The following is an 18303-nucleotide window of genomic DNA, read 5'->3' as shown; positions in this document are numbered from 1 at the left end:
CCGGCCCCTGCTGCAGCCCCCAGACACTCCTGCTAACGAGGCCGCTTCTAATTGTCGCCTTTGTGGAACAAAGCGCAGCTCTTCCCTCTGAAGATGCCTCTCCCACAGCCCAGCTATCGATCCCTGGGAAGAAAGGCAGAGCGCACGGGGCCTCAGCCTGCTCCTCCAAGGAGATTTTGGGGTCACAGCGCTGCTGGGGCCATCCCACAGCTCCCCCCTACAGCCTGGTGGCCACATACAGATGCTCCCTGTAGGAGCACATGTAGAAGGACCAAGGTTTCTCAGGGCACAGCAGGTTTTGCTCTCAGCAAGGGGCACGGGAAGGTCCCCAAAGCCATGCAGCTGATGAGGCATCGCTGTTAGCACAGGGGTTTGAGCTGGGAGCCCAGCCTGGCATTAAATGGTGCCAATTGTGGTCTCCCAGCGGGGCACACCTCAGGGTGCTGCGGGGGCCCCCAGGCTTCTCCCCTTGACCCCAGAAGATGCCTGGGCTGTGGCAGCTGCCATGAACTCATCCCATCCCTGTGAGGGACCCCAATAACTGTGAGTGCCAGCAGCCGCCGTTATACCAGCCCTATGGGTCGATATCGGGAAGCTGAGGGCGATGGGGGGCCGGGGAGGCCCTGCGGCAGCCCCCCGCCCTTCAAAGCCCCATCTTCCCCCCCTTCCACGCCGCCGAGCGCCTCTCGCCCGCAGCAAGGAGGCAGCTATCGACCTCCCTTGAAGGCAGAGCCTCCCTCTGCAGTGCAAATCAGCATCGAGCGGCGCCGGCCTCCCGCAGGGGGGCTGCGAGCCCCCAAAACCCCAAAGCTCCCCCCTTCCCCCCCCATCCCCATCCCCCGCCATAAGGCCGCCATTAAGGCCCGCCCGTTGCCATGGCAACGGCATCCCCCTAGCAACGCGCCGCCATGGCAACCGGGCCGGAAGCGGACGTGCCAGAAAGCGGAAGAGAAGGCCGAGAAGATGGCGGCGGGGACGGTGGCGCTGGAGCGGCTGCGGTGGCGGCTGGAGGAGCTGGAGCAGCGCCTCGGCGGCGGCGCCTGCGAGCCTCGGAAGGTGCTGGGCCCTGCTCTGTCACCCCCGGTTTTGTTTTTATTTCCCCCCCCTCCCCCCCCATACCCCTCAGCCTCCCTGCCCGCCGCTGGCGGCAGGTAACGGGCCCGCCCCCTCCCTGTGCGCCCCTGCAGGTGGCGGACGAGCTGGTGAAGGTGCAGGTGGCGCTGAGCAACATCGCCGGCAAGAGGGAGCGCGTCAAGATCCTGTTCAAGAAAAGTGAGTGCTGCGGGAGGGGTCTGAGGCAGCTTGCGGGGCGCGCCGTGACCCCAAAATCCCCTCCTCGGACCCCGAAATCCCCTCCTCAGACCCCGAAATCCCCTCCTCAGACCCCAAAATCCCCTCCTCGAAATCCCAAAATCCCCTCCTCGAAATCCCAAAATCCCCTCCTCGAAACCCCCAAATCCCCTCCTCGAAACCCCAAAATCCCCGTCTCGGTGCTCCCCGGATCCCAAAAGGCCCCCCCTCGGAGCCTCTGTGCTGTTGCTTGGCCCCCAGGTCACCCAGCAGGGGGTCGTCCTGTTGTGCCTCTTCCCCAGAGCTGCTGAGGTGGGGAGCGGGCCCCTTCGGTCTTGAACAGTGCACAGCTGTGTGCTCTGCCTGAAATACAGCTCTTGAAGGGGATTTTTGCGTGTTCAGGCCAGCCGTGCCCTCGTGTCTGTCCCTTTTGTGTATGCTGGGAGTGGCAAGGAGCATGTACCACCACTTGTGGCCGCATCTGAGGAGCCTTCTCAAACCAAGGAGCATCAGCTGCAGGCACTAGAGCCGTGCTTTGCCTCGTAAAGCCTCCTTGTGGCTGGGTTTCATGGCCCGGTAATGCAGAAGCAACATCAGGAGTGTTGGTGTGGTCCAAGTTTGCAGTGGCTGTTGAGTGTGAACATATAACCTGTGTATTTGTAAAGGACTTTAGGGATCCAGATGGAGGGCAGTTCTCTGGTTTTATTTCAAGGTTAGGAAGAGGCAGATTTCATTCACCTCCGGTATCATTGGCCAAATGAAAAGCGCAGTGTTGGAGGTGTCTGTAATAAAGCAGTTATTTAATTTGACTCGTTTGTAAGTTGTTGGTTGTAGCCTTCTAAAGTCAGCTGTTTTCAAGTGTTGCAGAAATCCCTGAATCTGAACAAAAGCAACCTCAAATAGGCAGGTTTGTTCGGTAGCCCATGGGGAAGTGCACTTGTCAAAGTGATAACATCTCTCCTACTTGCCTTAAAACATATTTTTTCTTCTAGTCGAAGATGTAATAAAATACCTTGACCCGCAGTACATTGACAGGATGGCTGTTCCAGACACCATGAAGCAGCAGTTCATCTTGGCAGGTACAGCATGACATGAGAAGGAATGGGTTTTAGCACTACAAAAGATGTATTTTAATAAGGTTGATTGGGATGGAGTTATTTTTTTGCTTAGTTACAAACATTTGGAAGGATATCCTCTGCAGAGCTACCTGAAATGTGACTTATACAAGGATAGCTGTCACCCTCAGTGCTCCCTTGTGCGTGTCCATGCTGTAGTTTTATCAGTTCCGATCTTAGCATTGATTGGTTTAACCATAAATTAATGAAAGGTTGAAAAGAAATTGGAGCTTGAACAGTTTTCCTTACTCCCCATATTCTGAGGCCTGTCAAAAAAACAGTTTTGGATGTACATGAAACACCTTCTGGCGTTGTCCTATTTTGCTTCCAGAGAACTTGGTTCAGCCTTGTTCTAGTATAGTCTGGGAATGAAACTTGGTGGAGATTCTCCTGACTTAAGTTACTGTGTATGAGAATCCAGGGGTGAGCATCACAAAAGGCTAAATAAAATTACAAAAAATCCCTTTTCTGTACAGCTGGGTCAGCTGGAACAGAGGAGCTGGAACACAAGTGTTTGTCCCAGCTGATGATCAGTTCAGAGTGAGACAAGCCCCTCTGTGAGGTGGGGGCTAAGACACTGCTCTGGCTTTTCCTGATGTTCCTTCTTGTCTCTCCCTGGTCAGAGGAGCAGGTCATTCCTTACCGAGCAGACCTCTTGGAGCAGGTGAAGAACCTCCAGCCCATCTTAGACAGTGCCTCCATCCAAGGTACGCCTGTTCCTCTGCAAGTTTGAGCTGCACGTGCTACCCCCAAGCTTTTGCCTGTGCTGTGACTTTTGCTGTGACTTGTCCCTGGAGAAGGAATGCTCCTTGTCTTGGTAACTTACCCCACGTGATGCAAAACAAACAAAATGGATTTCTGTTCTGTGCTTCCAGCGGTTCCTGACCACGCAGCAAAACTGCAGCGACTCTCCCAGATCCAGATGCAGCAGCAGGTAGCGTGAGTGCTTGAGGGAGCCTTGACTAGCAGGGAGAAGGAACCATGTGTTGGTAACTGCACTGATGCCCCTGTATCTGCAGTTGTCTGAATTGCCTGTCTATACTGCTTACTTTCATTTGTCCAGGGTATTCGTGCTGCAGTGTTAAAGAGGTTTAAGCACATTGCAGGGGGAGAGCTAGCCGGGATTTCTGGTAACTGAGTCTGAATTGGAAAAAATCTTTGCCTACAATAAGCCTACTCAAAACAAAGGCTTGAATGCAATACATTGCAGTGGTTTTAACCAACTCCTGTTCCCTCTTTCAGTGGGACACTGATGTGCTGTATTTCAGTCTCTGGAGGGGTTTTGATACTACCATGTTGCCTCTTTGCCCTTTCCTTCCCCATCTGAGCACTCCATGAGGTGGCAATGAGTAGACTGGGCATCGCCCAGTGCCTCCTTTCAGTGTTTCCCTGTGGGTTTTCATTCTGCGGCAAGTTGACAATGCTGAGAAAAGGTAGATGGCAAGCACAGCTTCTTTGGCACTTCCCAAATACGGGTGTTTCTTTGTAACCTTCCTCTCGTCTGCTGAAATGCTTTCAGCTGCACTGAGCAGCCAGGGCCTGAGCTTTAGTCCCAGGATTGGCCCTGTACTGCCAGGGTCTGGAATGACTGATGTCTTTTAGTTTATTTACTGTTGACTTGCTGAGGCTCTCTTCTTTGCAGGATCAGTGCAAGCAGTTTTCTGATGGTGTCAAGGCACTCCTCGAAGACTACAACAAAACGGTATCCTTCTTGCTGGTGCTCTGGGCCTGACAGAACCGAACTGTCTGCCTGTCTCCTGGCCCACCTTGCCCCATCAGATGTTGGAAGCAGGCAATCCCCAGCCCCAGGTTTAACAGACAGTGCCCTTTCTGGTGTGGTGGTGCTTGTGTCCTTGTCGTGCTGTAGAAAGCCCTTTGAGATGCAGCCTGTGCAGTGTTCAGAAGTTGTTCAGGACTCCCATTAACATGTGGCACTGTGTGGTGGCTCCAGGCCTTGTCAGTTTGTCTGAGTAGGTTTTGTACACCCTGGTTTCCCACACCCTTCTTTTATTTTTTTGTCTCCAAAAGAATCAGGATTGTAATGGTGCGCTCAGGCTGCCAGGGGTTCTTGGGCTGTACTCTGTGGTTTCCTCCCTGAAGTTTCCGCACCTCTTTCCTTAAGAGCATTGTCCAGACCCTGCTTCTGTCCAAGCAGTTTGTCCAGTGGAATGAGATACTGATGCAGCTGGAAGCAGCCAAGGAAGCGAAACCTGTGGCAGAGTGATGGCAGAGCCAGGAGTGCAGAGAACCGCAGCCGGGGCCTTGGGATTCTGCTGGCCTTGGGTCACTCAGGAGATGCTGCAGCACAGCCTGCACTCTCTTGTCTCAGCATCTTTCCACTCTGTGAATGTGCTGCGAGTGACACCGCAGGCTCTTGGGGGCACCCTGGCCTTGCGGCTGCACTTGCGATCACCCTGAATGAAAGCCACGCTCCTGCTGTTCTGTAATACGCCACTGTTTGTCGATCTTGCACTTCCTTATATCTTGGGTTGTAACATATTTAAAAATCCCTTCCTGCTGTTCCTGTGGACCGTAATAAAGCCCTGAAACACAACCTGCCTCGTCTCTGCTGGGTGCAGCCACGGCACAGACTGTGTGGCCGGGCTCAGGAGGGGAGATGTACGTACTGCCCATGCTTCGTGCTCCATGAGGAAATGTTACACCTGTGCATGAGAGGGAAGTGGTCAGCAGCAAGGTGGGTGAGCCCTGGAGACTGAGGCCACGTCCACCACGTTAGGGTGGCTTTCCCTAAGCAATGACTGGCACAAACATGTGCAGGAGGTGGCTTCTCACAGCCTATCTCCATCCCATTACTAATTCATTGAGAATACGTCATTTCTATAAATACATGTATATAGAACCCTATAATAAATAAATAAATAATAACTAAAACAAACAATAAAATCACTAACTGTTAAGGATTCTTCTGCTGGGGATTGAATACCCTCCCCCCCCCCTCTTTTTCTCCCACTTCTAGGGAGTGCTGCCTGGAAACACGCTAGTACTGTGTAATTTAATCCCTTATACATATTAATTCATTAAGAATTGTTCTAAGGAGACATTAAAGGTTTACAATAGATAGTTTCAACAGTTTTAGCTTTGTTAATGTCTGTGTTAATGCAGGCTGTCAGGTATCAGGGTTATGTGATGCTTTTACCCAGGTATGAGTCCACCCTTTCTCAGCCATTCTTACTGTCATCTCAGTAGTCAGGAGCACTTGCAATGCTCCATCACACTCAGGTTACAGCATTGATTCTCTCCATGTCTGTATCAGAACCCAATCTCTTCATGAGCTAAATAAAAACATCATACGATGGGTGAGCAATTGGCTAACGGGCAGGGCCCAACGGGTTATGGTAAATGGGGCTGCGTCAGGCTGGCGGGCGGTCACTAGTGGGGTCCCTCAAGGCTCCATTTTAGGGCCGGTACTTTTCAATATTTTTATAAATGATCTGGATGTAGGAATAGAAGGTATTTTGAGCAAGTTTGCTGATGACACCAAACTTGGAGGAGTTGTGGACTCGAATGAGGGTGGAAAGGCCTTGCAGAGGGATCTGGATAGGTTGGAGAGCTGGGCGATCACCAACCGCATGAAGTTCAATAAGAGCAAGTGCTGGGTCCTGCACCTGGGACGGGGAAACCCCGGCTGCACGTACAGACTGGGCGATGAGACGCTGGAGAACAGCCTAGAAGAGAGGGATCTGGGGGTCGTGGTAGACAGCAAGTTGAATATGAGCCAGCAGTGTGCCCTGGCAGCCAGGAGGGCCAACCGTGTCCTGGGGTGCATCAAGCCTGGCATCGCTAGTAGGTCGAGGGAGGTGATTGTCCCGCTCTACTCTGCGCTGGTGCGGCCTCACCTCGAGTACTGTGTGCAGTTCTGGGCACCACAGTATAAAAAGGACATGAAACTGTTGGAGAGTGTCCAGAGGAGGGCTACGAAGATGGTGAAAGGCCTGGAGGGGAAGACGTACGAGGAACGGCTGAGGGCACTGGGCCTGTTCAGCCTGGAGAAGAGGAGGCTGAGGGGAGACCTCATCGCAGTCTACAAATTCCTCGTAAGGGGGTGTCGAGAGGCAGGAGACCTTTTCTCCATTAACACCAGTGATAGGACCCGCGGGAACGGGGTTAAGCTGAGGCAGGGGAAGTTTAGGCTTGACATCAGGAGGGGGTTCTTCACAGAGAGAGTGGTTGCACACTGGAACAGGCTCCCCAGGGAAGTGGTCACTGCACCGAGCCTGACTGAATTTAAGAAGAGATTGGACTGTGCACTTAGTCACATGGTCTGAACTTTTGGGTAGACCTGTGCGGTGTCAAGAGTTGCACTTGATGATCCTTAAGGGTCCCTTCCAACTCAGGATATTCTATGATTCTCTCTAGTAATACCTTCTGCAAGCTGCTCACAGAATGCCTCATCCATCTCTACCTCCTGTTCAGGCGGTCTGTAACAAAACCTCACCAGCTCCTCCTGGTTGTTGCCTGTACTGCATGCAGCGGTGCAGATGCCCTTCAGCTGAGACATCTGCCTCACCCCCAGCTTCACCACTGTTCCCCGAGGCTCTCCTCTGCTGAGCCCTGTTTTATTCCCTTCCCCGTCCAAGCCAGTTGTCCTCTGGTGGGACAGCACACCTTGCCTGGTCTCCCTCAGCCCACCCTCCCTCTTCATCCCCAACACACACAATGCAGGAAGGCTCCCAGAAAACACATCTGAATACAAAGAATTGGATTTATTTCCAGTATTGGAGCTTGTGAGAATCACAAGCTCCATGGGCACTGGCCCTGCCTCTGCTGTGACCTGTATGGCAGTAGTGCTCGGATGTAGAGCTCTGTGGTGATGCAGACGCCTTCTGTTGCTGATGGCAAATCCTGTCCCAGAAGGAGCGGGTGCTGTTGCCGCTCGGTTGCGCTGCAGTGCCCTGGGTGCCACAGGTGTGGTGCAAGTGGCACGAGCACAGGGCTCTGAAGAGGAGCTGGAGTAGCACGAAATCAGTAAAAACGAAAATCACGGGCCCTCTAGTCATGAGAGAAGAAGGAAAAAAAGGAATAGGATAAACTAACAGTTGCTCAAATTATATTGTACGTATGTGGTATAAGAAAGGTGTTGAGAGGTTTGTGAACCTGTAGTACTTCGTGTACTACCCCATGAGGAAACGGGAGGAATCAGGTGTCGGGTAGTTTGCATCAGCCACCAATGGCCCCAGGATAATGACAAAGTCAGTTTGGCAGCCCTGGTCTTTTTGTAACACTGTGTTGGCTGGGCTGGTGTCATTTTAAGGGATGAGCCAATTAACTGTTACGGGTCCAGTCAGGTTCAGGGTACTGAACTATCACGGTCACACCAATAATGCTGTCATGGTTTAACCCGGCTAACTGAAACCAGGACAAATGCATTAACCAATATGGGTCTGGTTCAGAGCACTGAACTATCACGATCACGGATTCACCAATAACATACCACACCCTTACCCTTGTCACATTCAATGAGAACTATCACAGCTAAGAACAGTGCAGTTAAATGCAATTTATTACACCAACAGGTACACAGGTTCTTTGGATTGCCGGCAGTAATTTACTATCTTCAAAAGCAAGCTAGCTTGCATAAAATACACAGGTGCACAGCCTGGAAATAACACATTAAAAAGGCACAAAGACTCTATAGAGATTTCTAAGTTTCTGTGATAACGTACAGTATAACTAAGTGTTCAAATCTCACCTAAAGTCATCCCAATGGAGGGGGAGGGTAGGGGGAGAAGCTCGGCCAGTCAACTGATCCCAGGAGTCAGGAGGTCCTCAGGATGGTGTATTCCCTTGTGATGGTATCTCCCCTGACGATGGCATCTTCCCTAACATCTGCTCTCTCTTAGGCCAATTTATATTATTTTCTATCTTTTTGGTGGAGCTTGAGTGACTCTAGTCAAGCATATCTTTGTTATGATTGGTGAAAAGTTTTCCCATCTCCATTTAATGGAATAGGCTCTGAGAAATTCAGAGCATGTGCTCAGTGAGCGGTGGTTGCACTTTGGAGGCGGGTAGCTTTTGGGATGGAGGTTTTTTTTGGTATTATAATGATATTATAATGAGAAAAAGTACACTAGAGTGCAGCATTTGTCAAATCATGACAGGTCATTGGCTCAGGGTAAAAAAAGTGTGGCTTATTGGTCTGGTTGTGCACAAGAACAATCGAGTCCCCACCTGGTACAGAGCCTAGCCGTGGTGTCTCCACTCCACTCTATGCTCTGAACTGTTTCTTAGAGTCAGCACACCAGGTTCCCCCAGTGCAATAGCATCTAAGGTTGGAAGCCTTGGGAATGCTCAGGTAATGCAGCTACACCCTACCCTGAAAGCCTCTTCAGTGCTGTACATTTTCTTTAAAATGTGAATATTAGTTTTATTTTCCTAGTTACTTTAGGCAGTTATATCACATAATCCACCCTGTGACTATAGTCACTCAAGCTTCATGACATTCGGAATATGTCAGGAATACCACATACATTCTCAGGAGGAGGTTTATCACAGAATTGTGTCACAGAACTGTAGGGGTTGGAAGGGATCTTGAAAGATCAGCAGGTCCAACCTCCCTGCCAAAGCAGGCTCCTTAGAGCAGGCTGCCCAGGTAGGCGTCCAGACGGGCCTTGGGTATCTCCAGAGAAGGAGACTCCACAACCCCCCTGGACAGCCTGTTCCAGAGCTCAAATATTGGGTGTATGTACATTGTGTGGGGACACTAAATGTTCCATCATGATCCAGAGTTTAACACACAAACTAAAAGCATAATACAATGACTATTAAGAAAACAAAAAGAGAGTGCAACATTTTGTTGAAGATTCCTGTGCCAGCTGGTGACCATCCAAAGTGTCCCACCAAGGGTGTTTTTCATCTCTCTTTACTCTTTCCATCACTTGATAGAGAAATTGTTGTCCCACATTTTTAATTATATAAGGACCTGTGCTGAAGATGCAAGGAGTCAGATTCACATAAGGCCAAATTGGTATATCCTCTATTATCTGTGGGGGCAGAGGCCTTTGCAGTTGATGAAGAAGTTTTAGTATTGATAATTCTGTGCCTCTGTAACCCCAAAAGACAGTACACAATTATAGGTTTGGTGAAAGTAAAATTGTGCCAGCAATCAGAATTTGGTTTGGTTATTTTGTTATAATCAGTCTTAATTTCAGGTGGCCTATTGTAAGTAGATACATTAGTTATTCAGCAACTGACTTGTATTGTCTGGCTAGAAGTGGCTTGAAGTTCAGCCATTCTTAGAGAATTGTTCCAACTCCATTCATCTTTGGAAAATATTTTGTTTCCATGTAGAACTAAAGTAGAGAGATTTCGGTCCTTTTTGTTTTGAGATGTTCCAGTGCTTGTGCTATACTGTGATAATGCATGGTTAGATGCCACGGTGAAACACCTCAGCTCCATGCACAACCACAGTATCTAAGTTTAACTTTTCCTTGGTGGAATGTGTTTCCATAATTCAGTGTGTTTGACATACGCTTGGGACCACAGCCGTCCTGGGTCTCCTTGCTATAAACCAGAAGAGAGTGCATCAAGGCCAGGGTTAAGCATAGCATTATTAATCCAGACTGTTGGTTTGTGGTTCTCCAGCTGTCCACATGCAGTTCACTCAGGATTCCTGTGAACACAACAGAAAATAAAATATGTTCACTTGTATTCAACAGACAGGGTTAGAAAGAGGATGAAAAAGCAATCTTTGACTTCCTGTGTGTAGAGACATCTGGGAGTAGTTAGCACTATTGCTACTGTTAGAAACACAGAGGGCTTTCGCTATCTCTGCCATGTTTGGAACTGCAGCAGTCAAAGGTGTGGTGTTAGCATCTAACTGTCTGTAATCCACTGTAAAATGCCATTGCCTGGTTGGTTTCTTTACTGGCCTCACTGGTGAATTGTAAGGTAAATGACTCCTTTTAATAATGCCTCTTTCTTCCAATTCTGTTACCACCCTGTCAATCCCCATAAGTGCTGCTGCTGGCAACAGATACTGCCGAACATTAGTGATTTTAGTGAGGGGTAAGGGTATGGATGTTTGTAACAGATTTAGTTTCACTAAGTCGGAATCCCTTTCATGTGTTGTGAAACTCCACACAGTTCCATCTGGGAGTTTCCACCCATGCCCATGCACTATGTCAAATCCTAAGATATTAGTATATGCAGCATCAACTAATACTTTTGCTGTGGTTTATTTTTGTTCCCCTGGCAGACGGAGTGAGTTTTTGTTTGTGGTGGGGCATTGTTTTTCCACACCACACCTGTATCAACCAGGTGTTATGCTCAGGGCTTGTGCAGTTTCATCTATAACTACTGACATTTGGGCCCTGGTGTCAATAAGAAAATTTACCAATATTTTTCGGGGTCCAATGGGAATGGCAATGATAGGGTCAGAGTGTTCATTAGAGAGCCATTGAATTGCTAATACCTGCTGAGCAGAGTAGCTCACTGCCCTCCCTGGGGACCGGAGTTTTTTTGATGAGATTCTGCATTGTCAATTAGGCTTGGTGCAGAAGGTGTACTTTCCTTATGGATTGTTTTTTGTTTTTTTTTTTTCAGTTAGGCAGTTCTCCCCAGATGGAATATTTTTCTTGCCCAGAGATCAGACTAATGGACGGAGGTCCTCCATAGAGGCACCATGCAAGATTGATTGGGGTGCACCCAAAGCTAGGGCCCTATGCCACAACTCACCCTGTTCTTTATTAAATTTGAACCTCTCTTTGAAGTTGGGGTATCTGGGATTTTGAGTGTGGATTTGGTGGACTCGATGAGGGTGGTCTTGGGACTTAATACTGGATGAGCTAATCCAGCCCATTCAGCATACGTACTTATCTATGTCTTGTACAAATTCACTCCAGGTGGGAATGGGGGAGTTCAGATTTCGCCTACAACCACAATCACCATCCCTATGAGCAGCTTGTACACGAGCCTCTGTATTTGCTAAAAACATCTTAAGACAGTCAGGGAGTCCACCGATGAGAGGAGTTAATTGAGCTAAGTCAATAGGAGCTAACATTGGGGATTTCCTGAATTCATCTCTTTCATATATCACCTGAATGCAGGCTGCTTTCTGTACCACTGCAGACAGGTCAAAATAGCTTGTGGCTCTAATTTCCAGGGGTTCCCCTCTCTTCTGGGGATCTATACCCCCCGCCCAGTATGCTGCCCGTGCAGTTATAGAGTAGTTATGGTCTCCTGGTGTGGTGGTTAAAAATACTCCAGTTCCCCAAAAAACTCCTGCCTCTTCCTCACTCAACATAATCCAATCTCTTCCTTCAAGAGAAACTCGCTACACATAATCAACTTCCGATTTTCCTGACCACTTTGAGAACTTTTGTATTTTAACCAGCTCTGCTGGTGACTGGAATTGTTCGCACAGTAGTGTGGATTTCATCATCATCATCAACAGTAGTCTCAGTTTTAACCAAAGGTCTCGAGGAAATCGATTGAGATTCAGAATCAGCAATCTCTTTGACATCATCATCACTGTCAAACCAAAAATCACCATCCCAGCTTTCAGGGTCTGCAGTGTGCATCAATCTACGAACCTTTTTAACTGAAGCAGAAGGCCGTGCTTTATTTAACAGGTGAATAAACCTCTCTAGTAATTGTTTAAGATGACTGTTCTCATTCACAAGTTTATCATTTTCAGCCACAAGTTTATCATTTTCAGCCACAAGTCTGTTATTCTCATTCATAAGTTCCTCACTTTCATTCAAAAGTTCATCATATTCAGCCACAAGTTTATCATTTTCAGCCACAAGTTTATCATTTTCAGCCACAAGTTTGTTATTTTCATTCAAAAGTTCATCATTTTCATTCAAAAGTTGATCCACTCTGATTCCTAATGTTTTTCCTGTCTCCCTTTCAAAGCCCAATGATGACTTCAACATCTCAATCTCTGATTTCAAAGCTGTATAATCCACATCAGAAATGAGTTTAGGAGCAGAAGTTTTCCTAGCTTCTTGCTGAGCAAAAGACAAATGCCGAGGCTTCTGAGGGGGGTTCTTCTGCTTCTCCTCCAGATTCCGGATCAGCCTCTGGACGGCTGGGCTGGAGAGAGAGGAGCAGATTTTCTTCTCCTTCTTAGTGGTGAACCTGGGGGACCAGGCAGAAAGGTTTGCTGTGGGGGTGTGCAGGGATGTGGGGAGCACACAGGGAGGGCTGGGGTAAAGCCGAACCACGCCGGGTGGCCCCGGTTGCCCCAGGGTACTCACACGACGGCATGCAGCGGGCATCCCGTCTCGGGGCCCTGGATCCTGTAGGACTTCACCCAGACGCTGGGGATGTTTTTCTTGCTGGTCTTCAGGCAGCACTCTGAGGCCACATTGTCAACACCTGCAGAAAGGAGGAGATGTGGGATTTCGGCACCTTCCCAGCCTGGGGGAGCGCAGCACGACGGGCTGAGGGCATGGGATTGCTCGGTGTCGTTTTGGGGAAGGATGCTGTGGTGGTTTCATGCTGACGGGCAGCTGAGCTCCACCACGCCGCTCTCTCACTTCCCCTCCTCAGAAGAACAGGGGGAGAGAACAGGATGAAAGAAAGCTCATGGGCTGCGATAAGGGCAGGGAGCCTCTCAGGCTCCCTCCCAGGTACCATGAGAGGGAAAACAGTCTCAGTCTGCAGTAGATTACTGTAGTTTATCGCCTGTTGCTATACAGAGCAGTGAGAACTAAAAGCAAAATAAAATACCGTCCCTCCAGTCACTCTCTTCTACCTCCTCCTCCTGACCAGCACAGGGCAGCAAAGACAGAATGGGAGCTCTGCACCCCAGTACCCTGCCACAGGGATGTGGATTTGACCCCTGTGCAGCTGGAGGGGGAATCATAGAATATCCAAAGTTGGAAGGGACCCATAAGGATCATCAAGTCCAAGTCCTGGCACCACACAGGTCTACCCAAAAGTTTAGACCATGTGACTAAGTGCACAGTCCAAACACTTTTTAAATTCAGACAGGCTTGGTGCAGTGACTATGTCCCTGGGGAGCCTGTTCCAGTGTGCAGCCACCCTACCGGTACTTCCTGATGTCCAGCCTAAACTTCCCCTGCCGCAGCTTAACACCATTCCCGTGAGTCCTATCACTGGTGTTTACAGAGAATAGGACACCTGCCTCTCCACTCCCCCTCACAAGGAAGTTGTAGACAATGATGAGGTCCCCCCTCAGCCTTCTCTTTTTCAGGCTGAACAGGCCCAGTGCCCTCAGCCACTCCTCATACGTCTTCCCCTCTAGGCCCTTCACCATCTTTGTCACCCTCCTCTGGACACTCTCCAGCAGTTTCACGTCCTTTTTGTACTGTGGTGCCCAGAACTGCACACAGTACTCGAGGTGAGGCTGCACCAGCGCAGAGTAGAGTGGGACAGTCACCTCCCTCAACCAACTAGTGATGCCGTGCTTGATGCATCCCAGGATAGGGTTGGCCTTCCTGGCTGCAAGGCCAGTCTGTACGTAAAGCCAGGGTTGCCCTGTCCCAGGTGCAAGTCCCAGCACTTGCTTTTGTTAAACTTCATGCGGTTGGTGATTGCCCAGCTCACCAGTCTGTCCAGGTCTCTCTGCAAGGCCTTTCCACCCTCATCAGAGTCCACAACTCCTTCAAGTTTGGTGTCGTCAGCAAATTTGCTCAAAACACCTTCTAGTCCTACATTCAAATCATTTATAAAGACATTGAAGAGGACTGACCCTAAAATGGAGCCTTGAGGGACCCCACTAGTGACCATTCACCAGCCAGATGTGGCCCCATTTACCACAACCCTTTGAGCCCTGCCCATCAGCCAATTGCTCACCCATCGTATGATGTTTTTGTTAAGTTGTATGCTGGACATTTTGTCCAGTAGGATCCTACGGGAAACCCTGTCAAAAGCCTTGCTGAAGTCCAAAATGATCACATCAGCTGGTTTCCCTTGATCAACTAGATGGGTGATCTTGTCATAAAAGGAAATCAAATTTGTTAGGCAGGACCTACCCCTCATGAACCCATACTGGCTGGGACCAATGATCACATTGTCCCCCAGGTGCTCTTCAATAACTTCAAGAACCATCTTCTCCATAATTTTACAAGGCACTGACGTGAGACTGACAGGCCTGTAATTGCTAGGGTCTTCCTTCTTGCCCTTCTTGGAAACTGGGACAACATTTGCCAGCTTCCAGTCTACTGGGACCTCTCCAGATTCCCAAGAGTGTTGAAAAATAATTGAGCGGTCCCACAATGCCATCAACCAGCTCTTTAAGCACTCTGGGATGAATCCCATCCAGACCCATGGACTTGTATGGATCCAGGTGGATCCAGGTGGAGCAGCAAATCCCGCACACGTTCAGGGTCGGTTGGAAGTTTGTCTTTCCCACTGTCATGGTCCTCCAGCTCAGGGCACCCTGGGTCCCGAAGCCCATCATCAGCGTTGAAGACAGAGGCGAAGAAGGCATTAAACGTCTCTGCCTTGCCTATGTCATTGTCTGTGAGGAGACCTTCCTCATCAAGTAGTGGACCTATGTTTTCTTTGGTCCTCCTTTTTCTGTTAACATATCTAAAAAACCTTTTTATTATCTCCCACAGACATGGCCAGCTTCAACTTTAGTTGGGCTTTGGCCCCACAAATTTTCTCCTTACAAACACGAACAGCATCCCTGTATTCCTTCCCCATTCCTAACCCTCCTTCCAGCAGCCATACACTTTCTTTTTTTTTGCCTAAGCTCCAGTAGAAGATCCCTGGTCAGCCAGGCTGGCCTTCTGCCGCACCTGCCTGACTTCTGGTATTTTGGAATCACCTGATCTTGTGCTTTTCGGAGGCAGTGCTTAAAGACTGACCAGCACTGATGGACGCAGTGCCTTCAGAAGCAGTTTCTCGGGGGACCTTGCTGACTAGTTCCCTGAGCAGCCTGAAGTCCACTTTCCCCATATCCAGGGCTGAAGTTTTGGTGGCAGTTTTCCTTCTGTCACCATAAATTCTAAACTCAACCACTTCATGGTCACTATGACCAAGACAGCCGCCAATTGCCACGTCTCCCACAAGACCCTCTCTGTTCTCCAGCAACAGATCTAGGAGGGCACCTTTCCTAGTTGGCTCCCTTAGCACCTGCACCAAGAAGTTATCATCTAGGTGCTTTACAAACCTCCTGGATTTGCTCGTGTCAGCTGTGTGGTGATTCCAGTTGATGTCTGGCAAGTTGAAATCCCCCATAAGGACAAGGGGAGTTAATCTCGAGACATCTCATAGTTCTGCAAAGAATAATTCATCAGCGCTGTTGTTCTGGCCAGGTGGTCTGTAATAGACTCCCACTATGACATTCCCTTTATTTGTTCGTCCCTTAATCCTTGCCTCAACTTTGCCATCTCCAACATGAAGTTCCACACAGCCCAGACCATGCTTCACATACATTGCCACCCCACCACATCACCTACCCTGCCTGTCCCTCCTGAGGAGCCTGTAACCATCTATTGCAGCACACCTGCCACAGGACTCATCCCACCAGGTTTCACTTTTGCCAATGATGTCGTAGCTGTGGGACTGGGCCAAGACCTCTAGCTCATTCATTTTGTTCCTCATACCGCGTGTGTCTGTGTAGAAGCACTTCTAACATGCCTCCCTACATGCAGCACCTTGTGGATCTAACCGAAGGACCTCACTGGCACACAGTCCCTCTGATTCTAGTGCACCATCCTTTAGCTCATCACCGGCATGCCTGTTTTTTTCCCTTCCCCCCTTCAACTCTAGTTTAAACCCCTATCTATAAGCCCTGCCAACTCCTGAGCCAAAATCCTTACCCCTCTCTGGGAGAGGTACATCCCATTGGTGACAGCAGGCCTGGCATCACGTAGACCTTCCCATGATCGAAAAACCCAAAGTTCTGTCGGTTGCACCAGTCCCAAGGCCATGTGTTAATGTGGTAAGCTTGCTTGTCAGCATCGATCCCCCCTGTTGGAAGGACAGAGGCAAACACAGTCTGTGCCCCTGATCCTTTAAGTTGTCACCCTAAACTCCCTTTTGATCACTCTCGGACTTCTCATTGCTACCTTGTCATTACCAGCCTGAAAGACCAGTAGTTGGTAGCAGTCGGTGGGCTGTACCAGGCACTTGACTTTCTTAGTTAAGTCTCTCACCTGAGCCCCGGGGAAAGAACAGATTTCCCTGTGGGTTGGGTCCGGTCAGCATATCAGGCCCTCTGTCCCTTTCAAAAGGGAGTCCCCCATGACAATAACCCTTCTGTCTTTCTTGACAGATGATGCAATGCGGGGGGTAGGTTGCCTTGCCTTAGGCACCCTTTCCATCTGGGACGGGCTTTCATCTAATTCATCAGTCTGACTGTTTTGTTCTAGAGCCTCATACCTGTTATATAAGTGTAGATGGGAAGGTGAGGTGGACAGGGACAGGGCTCGCCTACCACCCTGAACAAGAACCTGCCTCCATTCGCCCCCTTGGCCTGGGTCTCCTCCTTCTGCCTGATGGGATGAGGGAACTTTCGTCTTCTGCGTGGCAGGAGACACTTGTGCTGTGGCAGGCTCCTGAGTCTGTCTCAGAGAGGGCTGAGTACACCTCCACCAGTCAATTTCCCTCTCTGATTCCCTGATGCTCCTGGGCCTGCTCACCTCCTCCCGAAGCTCCACTACCTTTGGGTTTGAGCAGCTCTTCAACCTGGGCACACCTCCCACAGGCATACCCCTCGCTGCTGCTCTCGGACATGGACAGAAGACTCGGGCACACCCTGCAGACCACGACGTGGATCATGGTGTTTCCCCAAGCCCTCCGTCTGAGTAGCCACATTGGTGACTGTGGCTGGAGAGGCTGCAAGAGATGCTGAGGCCATGGTCTTCTGCCTGGTTGATACCATGGCCAGGTGCCTCGCAAGCAGGCTACAAAAACAGATTGGAAAGACCACGGTGGAGGAGTGGCGAGGGGCCCTCCATGCTCGCCCTGCCTGCGCGCACTGCTGCACTGCCATGCCCTGACCTTCTGCCACACCACACCCTGTCTGCCCGTCCTGGTCGCTGTGCTCCCTACGGGCTGCCTTTGAACATCAGCCTAGAGGGCCGCTGCTGGCTCTGCCTACGCCTCATCAGCCTCCCCGAGTCAGGGAAACTGAGGCAGGGACGGGCTCCTTGCGAGGGACTGCTCCTCAACCTCCTGCCCCTGCCCTAAATCTCAGGTTGCTGCCGCCCCACCAGCCAGCTCCAACACCCAAACACCCCCCCCGTGCCACACCACCCATGGGTCCAGCACCCTGCACGGAGCCCAGGGGGGGCTCGGACCCCTGCGCCCCCCTCACCTTCAGCCGGGAGGAGCAGGAGGGCAGCGGCCAGCAGGAGCAGCGGCAGGAGGATGCGCAGAGCCATGGCGAGCTGCAGGGGGTTTGGAAGCAGGGTGCACGCTGCTGTCCCGCTCCTCGGCTGCTCCTATTTATCTCCGGACACTTTGCTTTCATTTTCGGCCCCCCCTGGCAGGCCGCCCACCAGCCGGCCGGAGGCTGGGTGATGGAGGGGAGGGAGGGGGGATGTTTCCTGTAAGCAGCGAGCCCCGCTTTGCGGATGTGTCTTGTCTTGTCCCCAGCTGCCCAGCACGGAGCGGGGTGCCAGGCGGGGGGCATGCCCGAGACGCGGCCCCCACCACATCCAGATGTGTTTGCAGGCTCCTGTTTCCTCCCCAGCCCCACAACCTGCCTCCACAAGCTCCCAGCCGCTGCTGTTTGCCTGTTTGCTCCCCCAGCAGGGACCCTGGCGGGTGGCCAAGCCATCCAGGAAAGCAAGGAGTGAATTTTGCTACTTCCCCACCCTGTGCTCTGCTCCCGAGCCAAGTCACCCGTGCGGGTGAGAAGGTGACCCCGCATTCCTGCCCCCGAGACCCCAGGGGCTCCTCAGATTTCTGAGCACATCTGTAGGGCTGGGGTGTGCCAGGGCTGAGCTGCAAA

General features: G+C 50.5%; 2 protein-coding genes across 2 annotated transcripts; one reads left to right on the top strand and one right to left on the bottom strand.

Annotated features, from left to right (window-relative positions):
- The first annotated feature begins 561 nt into the window (after window positions 1-561).
- On the top strand, window positions 562-4959 carry DCTN3 (dynactin subunit 3). The gene is made up of 7 exons (XM_068667085.1): window positions 562-1056; window positions 1188-1272; window positions 2283-2369; window positions 3029-3112; window positions 3281-3339; window positions 4048-4107; window positions 4540-4959. The coding sequence occupies exons 1-7, from the start codon at window positions 577-579 to the stop codon at window positions 4627-4629; spliced, it is 945 nt and encodes a 314-aa protein (XP_068523186.1). The 5' UTR covers window positions 562-576; the 3' UTR covers window positions 4630-4959.
- Window positions 4960-7908: 2949 nt separating this feature from the next.
- On the bottom strand, window positions 7909-18038 carry LOC137848288 (uncharacterized). The gene is made up of 4 exons (XM_068667328.1): window positions 17665-18038; window positions 12626-12746; window positions 11957-12506; window positions 7909-10035 (listed from the first exon to the last, which is right to left on the bottom strand). The coding sequence occupies exons 1-4, from the start codon at window positions 17729-17731 to the stop codon at window positions 10027-10029; spliced, it is 747 nt and encodes a 248-aa protein (XP_068523429.1). The 5' UTR covers window positions 17732-18038; the 3' UTR covers window positions 7909-10026.
- Between the last annotated feature and the right edge of the window lie 265 nt (window positions 18039-18303).

Source organism: Anas acuta, chromosome Z (assembly GCF_963932015.1).
Source record: "Anas acuta chromosome Z, bAnaAcu1.1, whole genome shotgun sequence".
Lineage (NCBI taxonomy): Eukaryota > Metazoa > Chordata > Aves > Anseriformes > Anatidae > Anas > Anas acuta.
This window is presented reverse-complemented; position numbering and strand designations above follow the sequence as displayed.

Excerpts from the sequence above, each read along its gene's own strand:
- DCTN3 (XM_068667085.1), top strand. The coding sequence starts at position 577 with ATGGGTCGATATCGGGAAGCTGAGGGCGATGGGGGGCCGGGGAGGCCC. Across the intron at positions 1,057-1,187 it reads GCGCCTGCGAGCCTCGGAAG|GTGGCGGACGAGCTGGTGAA; the intron begins GTGCTGGGCCCT and ends GCGCCCCTGCAG. Across the intron at positions 1,273-2,282 it reads CAAGATCCTGTTCAAGAAAA|TCGAAGATGTAATAAAATAC; the intron begins GTGAGTGCTGCG and ends TTTTTCTTCTAG.
- LOC137848288 (XM_068667328.1), bottom strand. The coding sequence starts at position 17,731 with ATGGCTCTGCGCATCCTCCTGCCGCTGCTCCTGCTGGCCGCTGCCCTC. Across the intron at positions 12,747-17,664 it reads CCTGCTCCTCCCGGCTGAAG|GTGTTGACAATGTGGCCTCA; the intron begins GTGAGGGGGGCG and ends TCCTTTCTGCAG. Across the intron at positions 12,507-12,625 it reads TGCCCGCTGCATGCCGTCGT|GTTCACCACTAAGAAGGAGA; the intron begins GTGAGTACCCTG and ends CTGGTCCCCCAG.